The following is a 21,676-nucleotide window of genomic DNA, read 5'->3' on the forward strand; positions in this document are numbered from 1 at the left end:
TTACTACATATTGAGCTTCGTGACTGTATATACTAGACTGTGATAATACTACTACTACTATCCGACTGAGTGATTATGTTGCAGGGTCATCGAAGTGGGGGAAATCACGTGACACTTAATGGAGCCCGTTTCTTTAAATTATTTTAAACATTTGTATAATATTACGTAGAAGTCCAATTGCGAACAGCAAATGTTTTAAGGAAATAGCTAAGCCAGTCCAGTTACTAGCTTTTACAGAGGGGGCCAGCAGAAAAGAGTGGGGGAAAACGAGTTACGACAATACTACAATACTATGTCGAATTTTCTTACAAGTACGATACAGTTGTCTCTTATTATCAAAACGTATCAGGTAAATTTTCTTGGCAGAATAACGCAGCCTGCAGTCTGTTATGTGGCTTAAAAATGACAGTGTTCTAGAAGAAAAGTTAATGACATTAGTGTCAATGACTGCGTTAAAAGATATCTAAAATGTAGAGTTTATGGGGTTAATGTGTGTCTTATTTCATTTACAATAATTCAAGAGAAATGAGGCTCATTTTTATGATTATAAATTGTGCTTATTGATCCACTGTCTTGGAAATTTTTTTTTTTAATTGTCCGTCAACGATATTACCAAGAAAGTACTAATATTTCAAAGGAAGGGTAAATGTTCTGAACTCGGTGGTGGTTTTGGATGTGACTAAACCAAAATACTACATAAATAATATTATGTCTTTGTTCATGATAACTACATAATCTCCAATCTTGGTAACAACCTGAATTATATAACTTTTCCCCAACTTTTACTCTACCCACTAAACTGTACATATTCACTCACAACAGAGTCCCCCTACATCCCCTCAGTCAGTGTTGGCTGCTCACCCCCTGGGTCTCGCCCTACCTCATCATGGTGAGCTCAATAACAAAGACCCACAGCCTGACTCTGCAGGCCTTCTTACAATGGTGGAGGAACAGCAGCAGCAGCAACAACAGCAGCATCAACAGCAACAGCAGCAACAAACATCTACACTAAGACGTGCTGCTGCAGGAGGGGTGGGTAGAAGTGCTACTAACACCAACATCACCACCAGCAACAACAATAATCACCATCAACAAGATGCATTGGCCAACCTCATGGCTTCTCTTGCTGCCACTTCTGCCCCTGCATCTGCTTCTAGTAATACTAACAGCACTGCATGGCAGCAACAGGTGATGTACAATGTGTTCCCCTCAAGCTGACACAACCAGTATGTTAAATTTACCTCTAACATTATATATATGAATTGAAGTTCTTTATCTTTCATGATATTGCTAACGTATTGGTCGGAGAAAAAGAACTTGTTTTTCTAACATCTGAGTATAAAATTTGTTCTTATTTTTCTTGATTCACGATACCAGCTAAACCGATTACATAATCCTTCTTATATAAACACACAGTACCAATATCCAAAGAGAAATCCAGACTATTTCAGTTATTTCCTTCACTTCTTCGTACTCCTCGTAAACATTTTATGTGTTAGCAGCTTAAACTTCTACCATTTTTGTCTTCAGCAGAAAATCACGTAATGTAACGGGCGTCATTTAAGACCATATAGACAAAATGACAGAATTAGATTCAATTCCAAATTATCAGAAATGTTATTGTAACTTTATTTGTAGGTCGAAAAAATAGTTCACAGTAATTATTAGGTACTACTTACTATAGGCTTACTCACATTTGAAAAATAATTTTTCTTCTCCTTTATTTATTATTTCCCACCGTCTCTGTATGTGCCGTTTGTTTCATTTCATGCAGTATAATTTTCATTCAAGTGGTAACAAATTATTGTAACAAAATCATTGCAAAAAAAAAATTGCACGAGATAGCAGTTTGCACTCGAAGTTATTTCCAGTCATGTGCAATATTTTATTGGCTAGCTGCCAGCCAGTCTCTGTTGTAAAGGCGAACCAGTCAGTCTTAGGTTAACAAAATAATACAAATTACAGGATTTGAAAGAACTGACTTAGAGTTAATGTGAAATTATACAATTAGAAACACAATCTCTTATTTTACTCTTATTCAATAATGTTAAACTAAACAGGGCAAGCAATCAATGAAATACACTTTATATGCATTGTTTATTCACTCACCCATCCACCCACTCAGGTATTTATTTGTTTGTTTATTTACTTATTTATTTTTATTTATTTATTTATTTATTTAATCTACAATACTTTCTCCCTTACTACTTACGTGTTTTGTCTTCATTCTTTGCATTTGGTCGTTTATTAGTTATTTAAAATAATAATTGTAGTATCGTATATAACATTAATAAAAACAAGAAGTAATTTTTTTTGTATTATATATGTAGTTGCATTTGATCATGGAAATATTGATAAAAGTTTCAAAAGATTTCGATAATGAGTCTGGCATTCTGTGTTCAGCTAAAAATAGAAATAATGATGATGAATTTCGTATTTACATTATAGCATGTTGTGTGTTAGTACGTATGTGTGTGTGTGCTTGCAATATGATGAGGTGAAAATGCTATGCATGAAATTTAGCATCAGTCACAGCAATTGAACGCAACACTCTTTCAGTCTCAAACACTGCAATTAAACATTTACTGTTACAAGTTCGTTGAATGCTTGACGAGGTCTGTGATTCATAGGATTTCATGCTTGTCATTTCTGATTCTAACAAAAACGTTTATTTGTGGTATTTTAAAAATCAATTATATGGAACATTTCATAATTAATAACAATTATTTTATTTGTATGTAATGACGGGTTAAAATTCCAGCAAATCTAAGTGGAATTTGTGATGGACAAAAACAGCGTTGGTGTGTTTTCGAGAGTATACCAGTTTCCTTTTGTTGTCATTTCATCTTCTTAATCATCCCATTATTTATCATTGCCCCACAAGGAAATGCCTGGCTTTACCAGCAAGTATTGGAATGTATCAATTAACTTTTAGAGTAAACTTCATATTTTACCCATTACTTTGAACTGAAAACAGTTCGAAGAAGAAATAATTTGTATTCTTTGAAATTCTCTTTATAAATATTTAGTTTTGCAATTCTTTTGTTATGGTTGTGTATTATGACTTCCGTTGAAGTAACTAATTGAATTACAAACTTATTTTTGTTCCTTTCTGATTATTTTTAGAAAACTCTTGGTTCATTGCTTCTTTTATTCCATATTACATTACCATATAATCTGACTATAAATTATCTTCTTCCATGAGAGAACTTAACAAAGACAAATTTTAAGTGTCCTTTACTAGAGACCTGCTGTTTTTTTGGAGGTTGCGCTCTTCTATTTGCATCCTTCTTTCTTAATCATCATAGAACCCAACAAATTAGATAATTTTGTAATATTTCACCAAGAGATTGTGCACATATATACTGAACGAATGAATGAAGAAAATAAATACATTTTTTTTATATTCAGTTCCTTAGAACTTTGTAATTAGAAGATTTTTTTTTTTTGCATAAGTTCTGCTACAATTCATTTTTACAATAAAGAAAGACGGAAATTACCTTAGGTATTTCTTATTCAAGTTTGGTTTAAACTGACCATTTAATCACATCACACAATCATTGCTCTTACTAATTACTTGGAAAAAATATATGACATGTGAAACGGAAGTACTGCTAATCAACATCTTTCAAGATCATGTGAAGCTCATTCATACCAGAATTATAACACTGAAAAATTAACTTTCATGTATTTCTTCCTTGGTCGATTCTGAACTGGAAAAGTGTTGAACTTTGTAGGTATTAATATTATAATGTATAATTTGATACGGTATTCAAATTAAAGAAGCAGACAAAAACCATTAGAATATAATTCTTTAAGACAATATGAGATTCACATTAATATAACATGAATATGTGTATAATCAATAACAATTTTAAATTCTTTCATTATATGATGCATGTCTTTCTTCTCTAAACTCAATTGAACTAATGCTGAATGCACCTTCATTCAAAGACTCTGTATTAGTGGCAAAAATGACTCGGGCTTCTTATATAAAGTGTAATGTTTGCTTAGTATGTTGTAAGTCCACGATTTAAAGTACATTTCAGTGGAATTTTTTTTAAGGTTTTATACGTATTTAATCTTATTCTATACTAAAATAAATTTAAATTGTTTTATGTAAAAGATACAAAATTTATACACTTCTTGAGACTATGTAATTATTATTGTGAAATCAATAGGTTTTATTAAATATTTAAATTATATACTGTACAAAGCAGAAGGTGTTCAATCACAGTTAAAATATTAAGTTACAAATAGTGAATGAAAAAACGTTTAATTAGGGCCTATATTGTCTCAAAGAGATTTATGTTTGCCAATTTAAAAAAAAAAACAACTTAAATTTGTCACTTTATTAATTATAAATTGCTGTTAATGTTTATAATAGCGCAGTTTACATCTATTTGTTATAGATAATTACAATAATTTTATGTTTTATGTCATTAGTTGAGAGAGGACAGTTTCTCATCATGGCGGACAACTTCAATGAGTGATGAAACTGGAAGTCCTCCCCGGTCGAGCAGTCCACGACCACAGACTCCAGCATTTCCTGTACACCCTCGCACTCCTTATGTGAACAGCAGCTCACAACAGTTTGACCCTCCAACGTCCTCCACCGGGCTGCCACCTAAGAGTCCTACAACACAGCGGTAGGTTTCTTGGCTTTTGTTCACATTAACAGTGTCATCAGTAGCCTATACCAAAAATATTAATTTAAGCACTGAATATACAGAGTGAGCAAAATTTTACTATATCATCATGAAGCATCGTCTCTGTCAACAACTGATATGCTAATAAAAGTATACAATCAAGAATCACGGCAGTAATGTGCTTGAAGTGAATACAGATTATGTACAGTTGCATATTTGGTGTATTGGTGCACTCACCAATAAAATAATTTCTGCATAACAAAATAACCAAGTTTTGCTCAGTCTGTAAATTTTTGTAATGTAAAGCTGTAAAATTAAATCTGATTTTAAAGTATTTTATTTTAAGAGACTAATAGGCCAAGATAAAACTAATCATTTTTATTCTTAGTTTATAATATTGTTCTTCCCTCTGGTGAAAATCAATTGAGAGAATAAGCTGTTAATCATGCAAGTGTCATGATAGTTATGCTGTTATTTTTGAGGTTATAACTTTGTTCCTTGAAATTTAAAATAAAATGTATTGTATTATGAATCGCCAAAAGACATTGGAATATAGGTCCACCAATTAGTCAGAATTAAACGACCAGTGCTCCTGTCATCTAACAACAATCAATCTAACAAACAGATTGCTAGCTGTCATGGATAACTTTCTTGTCATCTCACGGCACTACAGTCTGGCAAGTGATCTTTCACATAACTAGTGAATTATTTATTAACGGAAATTCAGAGAGTCTTACCCGAATTTTAGAGTAGTTGCTCAAAATGTTTTCTATTACATTCTGTACCCATGTTTCGGTGATCTTGAAATTCTTGGAGACACTATACACGAGGTCGGAAAACTCAAGACTCTAATTGCCCCTCATTTATCTCGCACCTCGGTAAGAATGCAGGCGGTTTTGGCTTGTTTTGAGGTCGGCCCAGGACACAATGCGTAGGTTTTCTTTATCAGTTATTGCACCACGCTTGCACTTACATTGTTAGTCTCAGTCAGGTTTCTGAGCTCTGTTGAAAAATACTTACTCGTATTTTTAAGCACGAGTATACACAGTACAGCAACGGATTTTCCTCACTGAACATACTATTTACTGAAGAAGTACGGTTATCTTTATGTAAGTTTCAGTGGTACTTTCCAGAGACTGTACAATCATCGAGAGATTATGTTTGTGTTGTTTAATTATTTAATAAGTGGCGAGAAACAGGTTCTGTTCTGCATAATAATACGCAATATTAGCTTCAGTGAATGTCCTAAACCTTCATATATTACTGTACCTTGTATGTAGAGTGTACCGGTAATGGTGTAAATATTGAGCAACATATTAAACAATCAACATATAAAAATGGGCCGAAAATAACATTTAAATCCAAATTAAAGCCAAGAAATAAAAAAAAGTAAAACCCGAATTTTTCCATAAAATTTAACCAACTCATTAACCTTCAACATGAAATCTTCAGTAAGATTCTCCCCATTTTCTTAAATAAATAATCCACAAGTTACGCGAAAGATGATTTGCCAGACTGTAGTGCTGAGATATGGCAGGAGAGCCACTGCATTAAGTTTGACTCAGCCTGTCTTTCATAAATCAGCTTAGATTTAATTAGCAATAAACTTGAAAAAAGAACATTCACTTTAAGTCTAAACTTCATTTTTCTGTACCATGAGAGTTCGGTTCTATAGTACATTAACCTATATTTATTAACTCTCTTAATATAATATTTTCCTTTCTCATTGTTACACATTTTTATTAAATCTGTCATTGTTACACATTTTTATTAAGTCTGTAATTCAATAAACACATCTGAGACCAACCTTCTTCGTTTCATTAGCTTTCTTTATAGGTAATAGACTTAACTTCTTGTTTTATTAAGAATTATTTGAGAAACCATTTTTCAAATAGTTTTTTCAATAGTTTCCATAGTATAATGCAGTTGGCAGGAAGTTTCTTAAAAATGTGCATTAAAAACAATATTATATTTAGAATCACATTAGATACACAAGTCTTTAAAAGATCTTGGAACTGGTTCAGTAACTCACTTATATTCCACATTAGTATTGACTGATGTCAATTAAATTAAAATAAACGGACATAATGAAAGCAATAGCTGGATGGATGTTTCCAACTAATTTCTTTGAACTCCATCTAAAATTCTAACATTAATTGTCTCTATCTAGTTAAGTATTGCCTGTTGTACACATTCTTCATCTTCTATAACACTTGTTATACTGTACCTCTAGTCTTTTTGTCTCTCTCTTTGATAGAATAATTATAAAAGTATTTAAACTGAACAAACTGTGCAGTGTTGAATCTGTATAACACGTGTAGTGATGTAATATTCTCTTCATTTTATGCATTGCATATGGGTTAATTGCAGATAATAGTTCAGATTTTATTTTATTTATGTATCGGTTTTGTTTAGTTTATTCTTACTTTTTAACTTTAGTATTATGAATTGTTTTTCTTCTGATTTTCTACATTTTTGGTGATTGTAGACGTTTGAGTAATTCGGGGTCGTTTAAAAATCTACGAAAGTGGCCTTCCAACTCTTCTGTCTCTAGGTAGGTAGTGTGTAGATGCACGTTGGAAAGATCTGAAGTGCACCCCAGATGTTTGGCACGTTTTTAGTTAGTATCGTAGCTAGTGGGTTTGATGTATGTATTGTGTAGTTTTCTAAATATTCCAGTCACGATTACTCAACCACTGTAATTACCATATTTGGATGTAACAGATTTCCTGTAATTTCATTTATTTCCATTTTCCTTCTAATGCCATTCTGAAACACATACTGGTACTCGAAGAAATGCATGGACTAGTGGTTTCTGGCATTCAGTAGATTTTAAATGTACCATAACTGTTATTGAATTTTAGAATCAGTTCCGTAAAAACGTTTATTAGAATGCACATGCAGTGCATTATTTATATTTTCATTCCTCTATCCAAACCAAATTATTTTTATTTTTGGAAGTCTAATCACAAAAGACCATCAGCATAAAATGGAGCATTACTGAGTGTTCAAATGCCTTCAATTAGCAAAAGGACTGGTCAATATTTTCTTCTATGAACAACTTTCAGTACTTCTCCAGCAACACACACAAAATAAAACGCACACATTTCGTTTTCTGTAAAGTTTTGAAGAGCGGAAATATGATGGTTTAGTATTGTGAAGAGCTCATAATAGGACTATTTTCATTGTTCAGGAACAATAATTAGTCAAATTCATATTTTGTTCGGTATCACAAAACTTCTTCTTTTTTACTTTTTCATTGTGAAGTAGGAAGGGAAAAATACTAAAGCACCATAAAAAATCTTATTTCAAAATGTTCGCTGAAATACACTTTTTCAGCATCATTGATATTAAAAAAAAATAGTTTTGGGCATTCTGTCTGTGTGCAAGGATTTGTTCCAAAATATAGTAGGCCTACGGATTATATTAATATTTAGTATCTGCAAGTTAATTTATACGAGAATGATGCACATAAAACATAATTTTTAGTAAAAAAAATTACTCTAGTAGGTCCTTATTTCAAATGAAGAACACATGGCGATCCACATCAAGACTCATTAGACAGTTTTTCTTAATTTTTGTATTAGGGCGTATTGGTACGTAGAGTAAACTGACAAATGAGACAATGAAGTTAGTATTAACAGAAAAACGTTTGGATAATAGAAATGTATAGTTAAATACAGAATTAGTTTTACTTTTTGTAGCAAAATTAATAAAAGTCTTAATCCATCTGGCCAGGAACAGATAGTCTATCAGAGAATGCGTGATAATCAGAGAATAACTTCTCTCGTATTATGAACTCATTAGTTACGTTTGAGTGAATTACTAAAGCAAAGTGTAATATATTTTTAATATTTACATCACGATTTTCGCAAATAGAAGAAAAAATTATATTATAAATTGTTACATTATTATGTAATATGTATATCTGTGTAAAATTAATTAGGCTACATATTAATTATATTAATTTATACTATATGGAACCTGTTTTACGGAAAAATAAGATGACCATAGAGGCCCAGGATAATGAAACAGACCAGGAGTCATGAACAATTTAGCAAAACATAAAAGAATAAATGACAATAATTGTTAATAATTTATATGGGAAGTTGGAAGTTTAAAGAATACCTTTTGCGTGTAATCCAGAAAACGAAAGTTCATATTATTTGGATACGTATTGAATTACCAGTGTTTCATTTTGTATATAACTTTAGAATATATTCGAGAAGATAAGGTATAAACTGTAATATGATTCACCACATAATAAAGAGGCTGAATTGCGAAAGGCGTAAAACGTGTAAGCTAATGAGCAAGTATGTGCATCTTCATGATACAATATATATTTTTTTTTAATTCAGTTGTAAACATTATTTGGATACTAAATTAACAAAATGTCTTCTTTAAAATCACTACAATGAAAAATTATTGTTCCGCTTCATGAAACATAAGACTTCATAATTCTATGATGAGCAACGACCAAACTCTGAAAATAAAAGAAAAATAGAGTAAACCTCCGATGATAATAATAATGTAAATGGTTCGATTGAAGAAAGTTCTTAGTTTTCTTTATTCATCCATTCAGAAATTGTAGTATGTTAAAACTAGTAAATTAACATAGTACACATAATTCTTGATTTCTATTAGAATTAAATTTCACTCCTTTAACCTTTAGACAAGATAACAGTATTATAATTTAAACTCTGGACACTGCTTGTACACTCTTTATAACATAGCATGAATATGCCAGTGGATTAAATGTGATGTAAATTACGAAAAATTGTGTGTTTGATACATCTCTTTCTTCATGTAGAATGATCCTTATTCTTTAATTGAAATCGTACTGATAAACTGATGTTCTTTACTTTGGAATAGAATCAGTTTATGACACAGTAGGTATTATTGTCTTGAAAGTAACATAAGATTGAATGTGTTGTAAGTTTCAGATCATTTTTTTATCAATTTCCAGAGTTTTATAATTATTATTGAAGCATTTATTTATTAAATGTTTACACGTAAAGTCGCATGAAGGAAATTATTGGATGCCTGAGGTTTTTTCCTTGCCTGCCTTCTTCAAAGAATGGAATTCTCGATGAATGCTGCATTTGTATGCATTCTATCACAATTTATGAAAAGTTTAATGGTAATGAAATTATTTTCTTACGTTGTTAGAGTGTGCTTTTGAGTAATAACTTCAATTTCACCAGATGATTTAACATGTCAGAGTAACCCATATTCCCACTAACCGGTAATGCTCAGTTATCCTCTTTTCACTCAAATTAAAATGAAACAATATTCACTTTTAAAATATCACACGTTCCATTGTTATGGTATTTTATTTGTATGGATTAAATACTTAAGTCCACCATTGTGGAGTAACTGTTAGCATGCCTGACTGTGAAACGAGCAGACTCGGGTTCAAATCCCGGTTGGCACATGTTACCTTCTTCTGGGGTTTTCCCTCAACCCATTAAGAGCAAATGCTGGGTAACTTTTGGACTCATTTTGCTGGCATTATCACCTTCATTTCATTCAGATGCTAGATAACCATAGCAGTTGATAAAGCATCGTAAAATAAATCAATTAAAAAAAATTAAATTTTTAATCATCTTCTTTAATCAGGTACAGTGCATATTTAACAAATGTTAATAAATTTAACAATTTTATAATTTCAGTACAGTTTGTTCTGTTAATCTGAAGTATAAGTTTAAGAAAAGAGTTGAACAATAACGCAAATTAGTTGCCTTGTGTATTAAACATACATCATTTTGAACTCTTTTTATATAGTGGTAAGAGTTCCATACATTTTGTCATTATCTTCTCATCTGTATTCAGAACTGTAAGTAATTCTTCAGGGATACTTTCAAGGGTTTTCATAAGCAGGCCACAAATCAATCCATCAATTTTCGATGTTATTACGATTTCCATGATAAGCATTTATCGAATCACAGTGACTAATCGTGTTACTCTAAATTTGAAAGACATTCTTTTTATTAATTTGATTTTGAACCCAAACTAACTATTCTTACTTATTTTTTGGCACATTTCTCTAAAACACATGTTACTGGTACTACCGTACTTAGTGAAAATAATATCAAGTAGTGTTATGATATTGCAGAATATGGTTTAAGGGCGTACATACTTCCCTGAAATCAAATGAAATAATTTTTGCATGTGTTTTGTTCCATTTCATCTTTTCATGTTACATTGTGCTGACTCTTAAAGAGCTGGAGTTGGTTCATCCTCTACAGCTATTAAATTAATATTTAAATATTTCTTTATTGATTAAAGTTCTCGTTAACACTTTGTTAAAAACATAAAATTTACTCTGTCACACGTTAAAAGTGTTAAAATTGTTTAAAAAGGTATTTACCTTCGACAGACGGCCTGTTTCGATGCTATTTGTCGTCGTCTTCAGTGTATCTTGAACCACAGTGGTTCGACGCTATTTGTCGTCGTCTTCAGTGTCTCTTGAACCACAGTGGTTCAAGAGACACTGAATACGACGACAAATAGCGTCGAAACGGGCCGTCTGTCGAAGGTAAATACCTTTTTAAACAATTTTAACGTGTGACAGAGTAAATTTCATGTAAATATTTCTGTCTTATAAAATTTACTTTAGAATTCAAGCAATGAAGCAAATTTGGTAAAGCGAATCTAGCCATTTCTTTCTCATTTTCAAATGGTTTCTAGATTTCGAGTTCCATACCTTATGTAAATATTTTTAAAAGGCAGATGGTGAGAGTGTAGTACCGTAAGTCTTTTGTAAAAAAGTTCGCGGAACTTTATATGAAATATAAGTTAACTAACGATCTCCTTCTATAGTAGTGTGAAGAAAGAGTTGCGTTGAAACAGAAAGATATTTCTAATTATTCAGTATTTTTACCTGGCACTTTCTTCTTCTTGTACTTGCTGTACACTCATGATTAGATAGTTGAATAAGTTTTAGTTTACACGATTTACACTAAAATTTAAGTTTTTACTTTACTAACAATATTTTTTTGCTTAAATGTCATATTGATATATAAATGTAGAGTGTCAATAAATACTGTAGTATACGAGTGCTGTAGTTATTGAATAATAAACACAATTATCATATCCTGTACTTTTTGTTATTCCAGTCACAGAAGTTAATAAATTAACCTGTTATCCTTTTTCGAGTTGAATAAATTCAAGTCACCTTTCCTCTATTGCTGATTTGTATCTTAAGTTTCTAGTCATATTAAAGTGGTATGTATAAATAATGTTTGTTTTCTTGTATAACAGCAAGGACCGATCACCATCCCCCGTGTCAGACCTGCCTCCTGCCAATACAGTGCCACATCAGAATATCAGCATCACCAGTACTTCTAGTGGTGGCAGTAGTAATGGCCGTGGAGTCATTGGTGTGAACACAACAACAGGATTTCCTGGTACAGCTCACTCATCCGTCAGCCTGTCCGATGGTTCTTACCCTCAACAGAGTCCAAAGGTCAGATTCAAACAAGAAAATTTATAATCATTTCAAAATGTACTGGTAGCATAGTTTGACCTCAAAACCTATGGAACATAAATTGCGTAATATTAGTAGCCTATAAAGATTCTAATTATTTTCATATTTTAGCTATTTTAAGCTTCTGTACTGTATTCCACACTATCTGTTGACACAGTTCTGAGATAAGCGAAGAATTCGTAAAGAACATTCGATGACCATTTTCTTCAGTGAAGTGTGTCTGCAAGGCAATATGGCGGAACTTTGTTTTATCTATTTTTTTAAACTTTAATACCAGTACTTTCATTTTTCCTACACTGCAGTTAGAATGTTGTGAACTTACGTACAGCATTGTTTGTTTTGCAACAGGTCTTTGATTCGTAATATATATTTGATTGGTAATTAAAAACTGTAATATTAGTACATTGAAGGAATATTTAGTTCATTATTTTTATATCTAACCTATAAAGATATTGTGTTGTCGTGATATACTGGTATTAATCAGGAAGCAATGATGAAATAGTTATGAAGGCGGAAATCGAAGTACTGTGGAAATCTGTCCTACATCTGTTTTGTCCACCTCTAGTCTCACACAATCTAATGTGGATCAAACTCCGGTCCATTTGGTTAACTAAATAAGCTGCGACTAAGTCCAGAAAAGGATAAGACATTGTCATTAATGCTGTAATCTGTGCTGTTGCAGAGCTCAGCATTACAAAATGGCAGTACTGGTCAATCTTCTCCAACAGTATACTATGGTCACTCTCGCCGATCTTCGCTTCACTCCAACAGTGAACCACCTCAAGAAGTCTCTCCAGCACATGTTAAATTTGTCAGAGATACATCAAGATTTTGGTACAAACCAACAATCTCAAGGGAGGAAGGTAAGTCACTTAGGGTTACGTGTTCGTTTCAATGTTGTGAGCAGGGGAAATCGGGAGCATGTAGTAGCGTAGCTGGTAGGAAGCTCTGTTACAGAGCCGAAGGTCGCGGATTCGATTCCTGATGGGGTCAAGGATTGATCAGTTGACCTAATCCTTTAAAGATGGCAAGCACATAGGACTGACATTTCTAGGGCTACTGATGCTGTAACTTCCCGTTACCATGTGGGCCTGCATGGCTTGTAATAGAGATGACTTTACTTTTTTTTATATAGGTGAAACCAGAGGATAATATTATGTTCTCTCAAACTTTCGAATTATTTTATCTTGATGAGACACCTACGTATTTCTTTTGTCACCAGTTGTGTTTTTTTATTAGTAATTACTAATGTTTATTAAAACAATAGGTAAAGTGATGAAAATTATATAAAATCATCATTATTGGCATAAAACTGATGTAGTCCTAATAACTATATGCTACTGATACCGTAATTGAATGGCGTGCTCAAATCTTAAATTTATATAAATTATAGTCTTTTAAAATTGATGTTCTAGAAACTTTGTGTTGAAGTTCATGAAGTTAACCATGAAATTGTTAACAATTTCTGAATTTCATTTCATTCACATTATTTACCAAAATCGTTTAATCTGTTTATCTAAAAAAAAAAAAAAAAAAAAAAAAAAAGAACTATTACTTAAACACTAGCAAGACTCATAAAAGTAATTTCCGGTTAAAAGATTCTGTTTATGTTGAATCTGAATTTTAAATTTGAAAATGTTGATTTACTTACAGCTATAAACATGCTGCGTGACCAAGCACCAGGAACATTCGTAGTACGGGATTCCAATTCATTCCCTGGTGCATTTGGATTGGCCCTGAAGGTTGCTACGCCTCCACCCAATCTTCAGAACAAGTCAAACGATCCTGCCAGTGAACTGGTGCGCCACTTCCTCATTGAACCTACATCAAGAGGAGTCAAGCTCAAGGGATGCAGTAACGAACCTGTATTCAGTATGTATTGTTGATTATGCAATTTGCTGACAATGTACAAATTTCTGTGAGGCTTTTTATGAACTACTGAACAATAACTAATTGCTCTGAATTTTTTAAATTCATTAGTTCCAATGGAGGATGAATATATATTTCGTACGTATTAAAGTAAAATGTGTTAATAATAAGTTATAATTTCACTTAAACAAGGACGTTCTTGAAAGAATATTAAACTTCTAATATTTTAGATGTGGTACCGTCAGTACAGAGCATTCCTATTATTCTATCAGCTTATAATATGACAATAGTGTGGAGCACTTGTTCTAAGACAACTAAACTGGATTGAGATAGGTCTATACAATATAAAATAATTTTAAAACGAAAATGAAAATGGCAAGTTGTAGCCGATTTAAGTGAACACCATATTTTAATGTTTTGGTGGCTACTTCATTCACACACAACCCCCAGAATATCTGGAGGACCACACCTGCTGTTGGTCGACGGGTCCACTGGACCTAGTTGAGAGATCTTGTTGGTCACCAATTTTCCCTCCTTAAGCCACTGGAGGACGATTTTAGTGCCATAGCAGGTCAGCACTAGGAACAGAAAAGTAGGAAGGGTAGGAAGGAAAGTGAAATGAACCCCTAGGCCTCGAATGCTCTAATACTGTCGGGGTCGAAGAAAGTAAGAGTTCAGTCAGAGGACTGGATAGGAAAGGGTAAAGAGAGAATTAGGTATTGAATAGAGGAAAATTTTACCAAATTCGGTCATTAACTCATCAAGCTGACCAGTGCTAATTGATGAGTAGCCCCTCCCTTTAGTTCAGCCTGTAAAATTATGCTTACTAACAGCTGCACCACGGGAAGGTAGGGATGGGACATTGGGTATTTGTCCAGGTTGGTTCCATAAAGCCTTCAATGGGAAGAATTAATGACTCTCCCCCCTGTATTCGACAAATACCGTTCTGCATCATAATCCACAGTTGATCCCCGATTTACCACGTAAATCGTCTATAGCTGCATTTAGATTGGCAACAGACCATGACTGTTTGGCCAAGCATCTACATAGAATTGGAATATAACAGTCTCCTAACTGTCCATTGTGCAACTCAAATCAAGAAATGGATTCAGAATATCTCAAAATCTGTGCGTCAGTGGCTAACCATGACAATATCTTTGAAAAATATTGGAGTGCAAGAGGTCAAATGACTTTATTGTCAAATGCCTGGCATTAGAAAACAACAACAACATAATTTTAAAACTCATTTATGGCCAGAAAGATACAACTCTTGGTGCTTCCCATGCTCTGCTCGATTGAGTGATTCTCCTTCTTTCGGTTAGTCAATCGACAATGTACTGGTTGTTAAACCTATTAATGGTAAGCACTGAAAGGTATACCTTCCAGACAGTTTTGTGAAATTAAGTTTCAGTCCAGAATGATGAGATTTGTTTCTTATGATACATGATTTACTATCTCTTTTCTGCAATGATTTGTTGTTTTTTCACTAGGCTCCCTCTCAGCCCTGGTATACCAGCACTCCCTCATGCCAATGGCACTGCCATGTCGCTTGCTATTGCCTGAAGGAGATGGGTCTCGTCTACCTGCAGACAGTCCAAGCCAAGTCAGCACTGCACAACTGTTACTTGCACAGGGTGCAGGTAAGTAAATATGTCATATGCAATATTGAACTTATCTGTGAGATTTGTGATGCAATAACTGACTGTGAAGCAGTTTCGTCCAAGTATTTAAATTTTCCTCCTCATTATCTTATGATACACTGCTAATGTTTTCTTCTCTCTTTGTTTCAGCTTGCAATGTCCTTTACCTCTACACACTGGACACTGAATCACTGACTGGTCCTCAGGCAATAAAGAAGGCAGTCCAGCACATGTTTGCAACAAGACCTCTACCAGCAGCTACCGTGGTTCATTTCAAGGTGTCTGGCCAAGGCATCACTCTTACTGACAACAAACGCCAGCTCTTTTTCCGCAAACATTATCCTGTTGCTACTATCTCATACTGTGGGCTCGACCCAGATGATCATCGTTGGAGTCAGAAGAGTGATGAAACAGGAATGCCTATCAGTTCAAAGTAAGTGTTCCCACACTCTCAAATTATCAACAAAAAAACTGCCATCATCATCAGTATCATAATCATTTATGCTTTTCATTTTGTTTAGATAATTGGTTCTCTTGTGTTTGTTTGTAGTTTCCAAATTTATGTTCTGTATTTATAATTTCTTTTTCACTTCCCAACTTCTCTTTCAGTCAATTCCATTTGTTTTCATTTTGTTTAGATATTTGGTTCTCTTGTGTTTGTTTGTAGTTTCCAAATTTATTTTCTGTATTTTTAATTTCTTTTTCACTTCCCAACTTCTCTTTCAGTCAATTCCATTTATTTTCATTTTGTTTAGATAATTGGTTCTCTTGTGTTTGTTTGTAGTTTCCAAATTTATTTTCTGTATTTCTAATTTCTTTTTCACTTCCCAACTTCTCTTTCAGTCAATTCCATTTATTTTCATTTTGTTTAGATAATTGGTTCTCTTGTGTTTGTTTGTAGTTTCCAAATTTATTTTCTGTATTTCTAATTTCTTTTTCACTTCCCAACTTCTCTTTCAGTCAATTCCATTTATTTTCATTTTGTTTAGATAATTGGTTCTCTTGTGTTTGTTTGTAGTTTCCAAATTTATTTTCTGTATTTCTAATTTCTTTTTCACTTCCCAACTTCTCTTTCAGTCAATTCCATTTAGCAATAGGCTATCCCTTAAACTGCTGAATAGATTTTTTTCATAGTTAATATACATGAGCCAGTGTATTCGAGAATGATACTTATGAAATAAAACCAATATCATCATCATCATCATCATCATCATCATCATCATCATCATCATCATCATCATCATCATCATCATCATCATCATCATCAACAACAACATGATACTTCATTTCATTTATTACATTCCATAGATCTTACATGAACAATGAAGCTTTAAGATGTGGAACAAGTCAAAATTTTACAATATTACAATTACAATTTTTACAGATTTTAAAAATATTTTACAATTTTATAATGTTCTACAATTTTTTTAATAATAGTTTGGGGAGCTGTAGTGAGATCATGTGAGGCCCGAGGATTTGCCAAAAGATTACCCGGTATTTGCTTTATGGTTGGGGAAAACCTCGGTAAAAACCCAACCAGGTAATCAGACCAAAGTGGGTGAAATGAAGTGAGGCTGAGGACTCGCCAGGCCTACCTCTTGAACAAGTATGCCCATTTCGTCTCCAGGTTTTCCTATATATGTCCTTTCCAGTGTTGTCTAGATCGACCCAAATTTCTTCTGCCAGTCACAGAGCATAGTTATTCCGTTGGTGTTTGCATGCATCCAATATTTCAAATGCAATGTTTAAATTCCTTTTGTGATCTTTTAAACTGTAGGCTGTCAGTGATTTTAGTAATCATCAAATGTTATCATTATCTAAAAAATGTCAGTGAAATACCGTGACTAGAGCTATTGAAGCTATCATAACAACAGGAATAATTAAATGATTCCAAGAATAAGTTAATTCTAATATAATATAATCGAATAAAAAATACTGCTAAGATTTTTTCAAATCATCCGTCCTCAAGTGAGGTTGACCACTGAGATCCGGAATTAACAAACATAAAAGATAAAGGGAAATGAAACGAGCAAAATAATGATTCGATTTGTACATTAAAACAAAAATTTACGTGTTAACATATAGATGATAGTGTAGAATTTGAAGAGAGGCCTTCAGAATTTCCATTACAATCTTCTGAACCTCATATAAAAGGGAATTTGAAAGGATTTAAGGATATTACATGTAAATTTTGGTAAACAACCCCTCGCTCCAAATAGTAAGCCTGTAACATCCCAGTTGTAAAGCGAAATGCCATATTTTTCACTGAGGTATGGAAGACAAGGTACATATTTAGCTCGCTTGTTATCATTAATCTGCAGTGCTTGATTTGTGTCTCGTTCAAAGCAAATCGTAGGGGCTAAGACCATCGCTTTCTGGGTTCTTCTATTGATGGCAATTATATCGAATCTTCTATGAGAATCATCTTCAGACACACAATGAATGAATACATTATTGCACATTTCCTATGAAATTATGTTACTGATAGAGCTATTTGTTTCAATATAAAAACCTAATTCCTTATGTGTAGGAGTTCAAATGTTAGTATTATTAATGTAAGCTATGAGTTCAGTATCTCTTACAGGGTCTGAAAGCATTAGAAACCAACCAATTACCAACAAGAGTAGATGTTAACTTTTTGTTCTGTTATTGTAAATAATTGTCAATCAGAGCTAACTGCACTCTTTTAATGTAACATGACATTTTATTTCAGCCGCTGCTTTGGATTTGTGGCAAGGAAGCCTGCCAGTAAAACAGACAACCAGTGCCACATATTTGCTGAACTGGAACCAGAGCAGCCTGCCTCAGCTATTGTCAACTTTGTGTCCAAAGTGATGATGAGTGGTGCTTCTGTCAAAGCAAACATCGTGTGATGCGGTGTATTGAGTGCATTCTGCTATGTTGTAGGACATCAAAGTGCGGGCGTTTTGAGAATATCAAAATGCTTTGCCAATGGTTTGCACCACTTGATGACCTTCCTCGTTTAAAATACAAAGTATCCTATAAAGAATTGTAGAAATTACTACATCACACATTGAAATTTATATAACTTGTTTTAGATAACTATGTCTGTAACATGACTAAATTGTTTTGAAGTAAAATAAAACACTGACTGCAAAATTTTATATTTTATTAGTTAATTATTATTGTTCCTGAGTGAGTAATATGACTTAAATAGAATAATCCTTAGTGTTTCGGAGATATTCAATCTGAATTTCTTAGATTGGATGCGTTACTGAAGTTGTTAATTACTGTTATTAGCAACTTTTAAAATTCATGGTACTGCATCCCATGGACGGCCAAGGCCATCCAGCCGACTACTGGCCTTATAGACATGCCTCAGCAGAGGTGAGGCACAGCGCCCCAGTTCTATACACTGGCCAAAATTTTATGACAGAATTCTTCCCCCATGAGGATCCAAACCAGCGTTCATTCCACATCATTAGTCTAATGCATGATGTCTTATACAGTGCAGGTCAACTTTTAAAGTAAAATAAATATAGATTGTTGAGGATATTTACAGTAATTATAAACAAAAATTGCTCTTAACAATTATTTACAGCAACTTCTTATCTGAATGTTTAAATTGTTAATTTCAGTTATATTCAGAAGAACTTAAATTAATTTCTTAAAGAAGAGTTCTTTTCATGCCGTAAATGTTATGCACTATTCTACACTCGTAAATTTTTGTAATAATCTACTGAACTTGAATAATAAGAAATATATAAATAATTGAGCTTCAAAAAACAGCTATGGATTCAAATTTAGAAACTTGAAAACTAAAAAAGTTAACCGATACGGTATATGTAAAATATCTTAAACATTTTGTGCAATGTACTTAGGTAATCAACAGAAACATTACTCCCTGCACCTTTACGCACACACAGCCTGAACAAAAGTACCGGTACTACCGGTATTAAATCTGAGCCCTAAATTGTCGTCCAAATATCCTGTTCAGTATTTCATGCAATTCTTTTGGAGATACTTTGTATTCAGAGCCACTTTTCTCATAGAAAAAAAAAGAACAGATCACGATATATTAGTAACATAAAGAAGTACAATACCGTTAGAAACAAAACACTATTGAAAGAGCTTTATTTCAAAAGAACAATTGCTGCTGCTGTTGCCACCACTGCTAAGAAAACATAACCGAGCTAACCTAACCTAATCTGCCAAATGATAATTATGTATCACAATATTCTGCATTCTCAAAACTGTCCATACTTTTATGCAGTGTGTACAACATATCACTTCATGCACATGATGATATGCTATCTATTGTCCTATATTACAAACACATGTAACTAACCATTTGTTAATATGTACAGCATATATATGGTGTTAGAATCAGTGCAAGAAAGGTCAACTATGGCTTTGATACTGAAAAAAGAGTATCGCATGGGACCTTTCCTATGTATTGTACATCTTGCCATAACAACTATAAGAATGTATAGAAGGCAGAAGAACTATATTCTACCATGTAGTTGTGTTATGTACATTGTTGACCATATGCGAAACCATGCACCAAAGTCTCATACACTACTTAAAACTTACATAAAAAGCACTTCCATAAGCTGTAGGTGTTTCAAAATACTGATGAACTGATATAATTTAATGATGAAATGCTCTTTCAGTTTCACTATCGCTGTTTGAGTTGTCAAGTTATTTGTATGTTAAAGTCATTAGTTTGAAAAGTTATGCTAGTATTTAGTGTAATAAGTGAGGATTGGAAGGCGCTGGAAGCCTTGGTATGAATGCTATGGAGTACAGGGATGAGATGGATGTTTTAATTTATCTGCCATTGAATCTGCTCTATAATCGAGACTTCAAATTATACCTAATTATTTATCTTAATATGTTGAAGATAACAAAGATAAACAATGTGAATAAAAGAGCATGAATGTGTAATACATTTTACATGAGCGGGGAAACGTTAATTTTTTTTTTCGTAGTGAAGTTTAAAATTAGGCATATATTCGTACTATGATCGACTAGTAGTAGCCTATTTAAATTAAGAAAATTTACTAAAATTTTAATTGTTGAAATTACTAAAGCATATATTATTTGTTCCTAACATTACACATCATTTTTAACTCATGTCAAGGAAAAGTGACAAAAATAAGCTCTGTACATTTCAGAAATGGTTAGTTAAGGTCTGCTTTATTTTAAAGGAGAAAATAGTAACCTGTGAGCCAGATAATAAACCCTTACAAATTGTAACTATATCAACTTTTAATTTTCTTAGTCGTGCAACTCTTTTAGTGTGCCATTTTAAAGTTATTGTGTATGAATGTAATTTTTAACGATAATCTCTGTCTGACAAAGTTTTAATAATTTTAATTATAAAGCATTTTCATCATCAAATTAAGCCAGTATATGAAATATCCTGCAGTAGTCATTCTAATGTTTGTTTATTAACTGTTCCTTATTAATTGAAACTATATAAATATTACATTATTTTACTTGTACTATTATTTTATGATGTATATATGTAACTTTAGAAGGCCTCATTTTAGCCTTATTTCTTTGCTGTGAATGACAAATAATTTCTTGAGTTTTCTGGAGAAGTACAAGCTAGATTATTAATTTGTTCAGTTTAACATAACAATTTCCCTATGTAATATAAGTCTACATAATATAATAATAACAGTAAAAGAGTTATCAATACTTATATGCAGCATCCCAGTGATTACGAGTTGAGAAATGTATCTGTAGAAAAGACAGCCTACACATCATTTTTATCCTTACAATGCCTAATAAACATGATGCCTTTTGAAGGGGATGAGAGGATGGTACAACAGTGTTTATATTACATCCAGTTCTCACTTATCTATGGTTAAATGTTTGCAGATGATTATGATATTGAAAAATTCCTCTGGGTCGTTTATGTTACCTTCTGTATTCGAAAAAATAATATTGTTGTCTTAAGGTCTAGTACTGATAGTTGATGAACATTTAACATCAAGATACTGAACTATTATATCAAAGCATTTCCTTAATTCTCCCAAAAGTTTCTTAAACTTTTATCA

At 32.8% G+C, this 21,676-nt stretch overlaps 1 protein-coding gene across 13 annotated transcripts in view; it reads left to right on the forward strand.

Moving 5' to 3' along the window:
- LOC138706401 (tensin-3-like) overlaps positions 1-21,450 on the forward strand; it is an 812,914-nt gene extending 791,464 nt beyond the window's left edge. For 10 of the 13 annotated variants that reach the window (XM_069835653.1, XM_069835657.1, XM_069835661.1 and 7 more), the window contains 9 exons: positions 823-1,188; positions 4,447-4,649; positions 7,138-7,203; positions 11,913-12,117; positions 12,821-13,001; positions 13,792-14,010; positions 15,498-15,647; positions 15,798-16,080; positions 18,361-21,450. In XM_069835653.1, coding sequence (XP_069691754.1) covers positions 823-1,188; positions 4,447-4,649; positions 7,138-7,203; positions 11,913-12,117; positions 12,821-13,001; positions 13,792-14,010; positions 15,498-15,647; positions 15,798-16,080; positions 18,361-18,520 — 1,833 coding nt within the window. In that variant the 3' untranslated portion in view covers positions 18,521-21,450. The remainder of the gene's footprint in view (positions 1-822; positions 1,189-4,446; positions 4,650-7,137; positions 7,204-11,912; positions 12,118-12,820; positions 13,002-13,791; positions 14,011-15,497; positions 15,648-15,797; positions 16,081-18,360) is intronic. The other 3 variants (XM_069835660.1, XM_069835664.1, XM_069835656.1) reach the window with 3 other exon arrangements.
- Positions 21,451-21,676: the final 226 nt, after the last annotated feature.

Source organism: Periplaneta americana, chromosome 9, assembly GCF_040183065.1.
Source record: "Periplaneta americana isolate PAMFEO1 chromosome 9, P.americana_PAMFEO1_priV1, whole genome shotgun sequence".
Classification (NCBI taxonomy): domain Eukaryota; kingdom Metazoa; phylum Arthropoda; class Insecta; order Blattodea; family Blattidae; genus Periplaneta; species Periplaneta americana.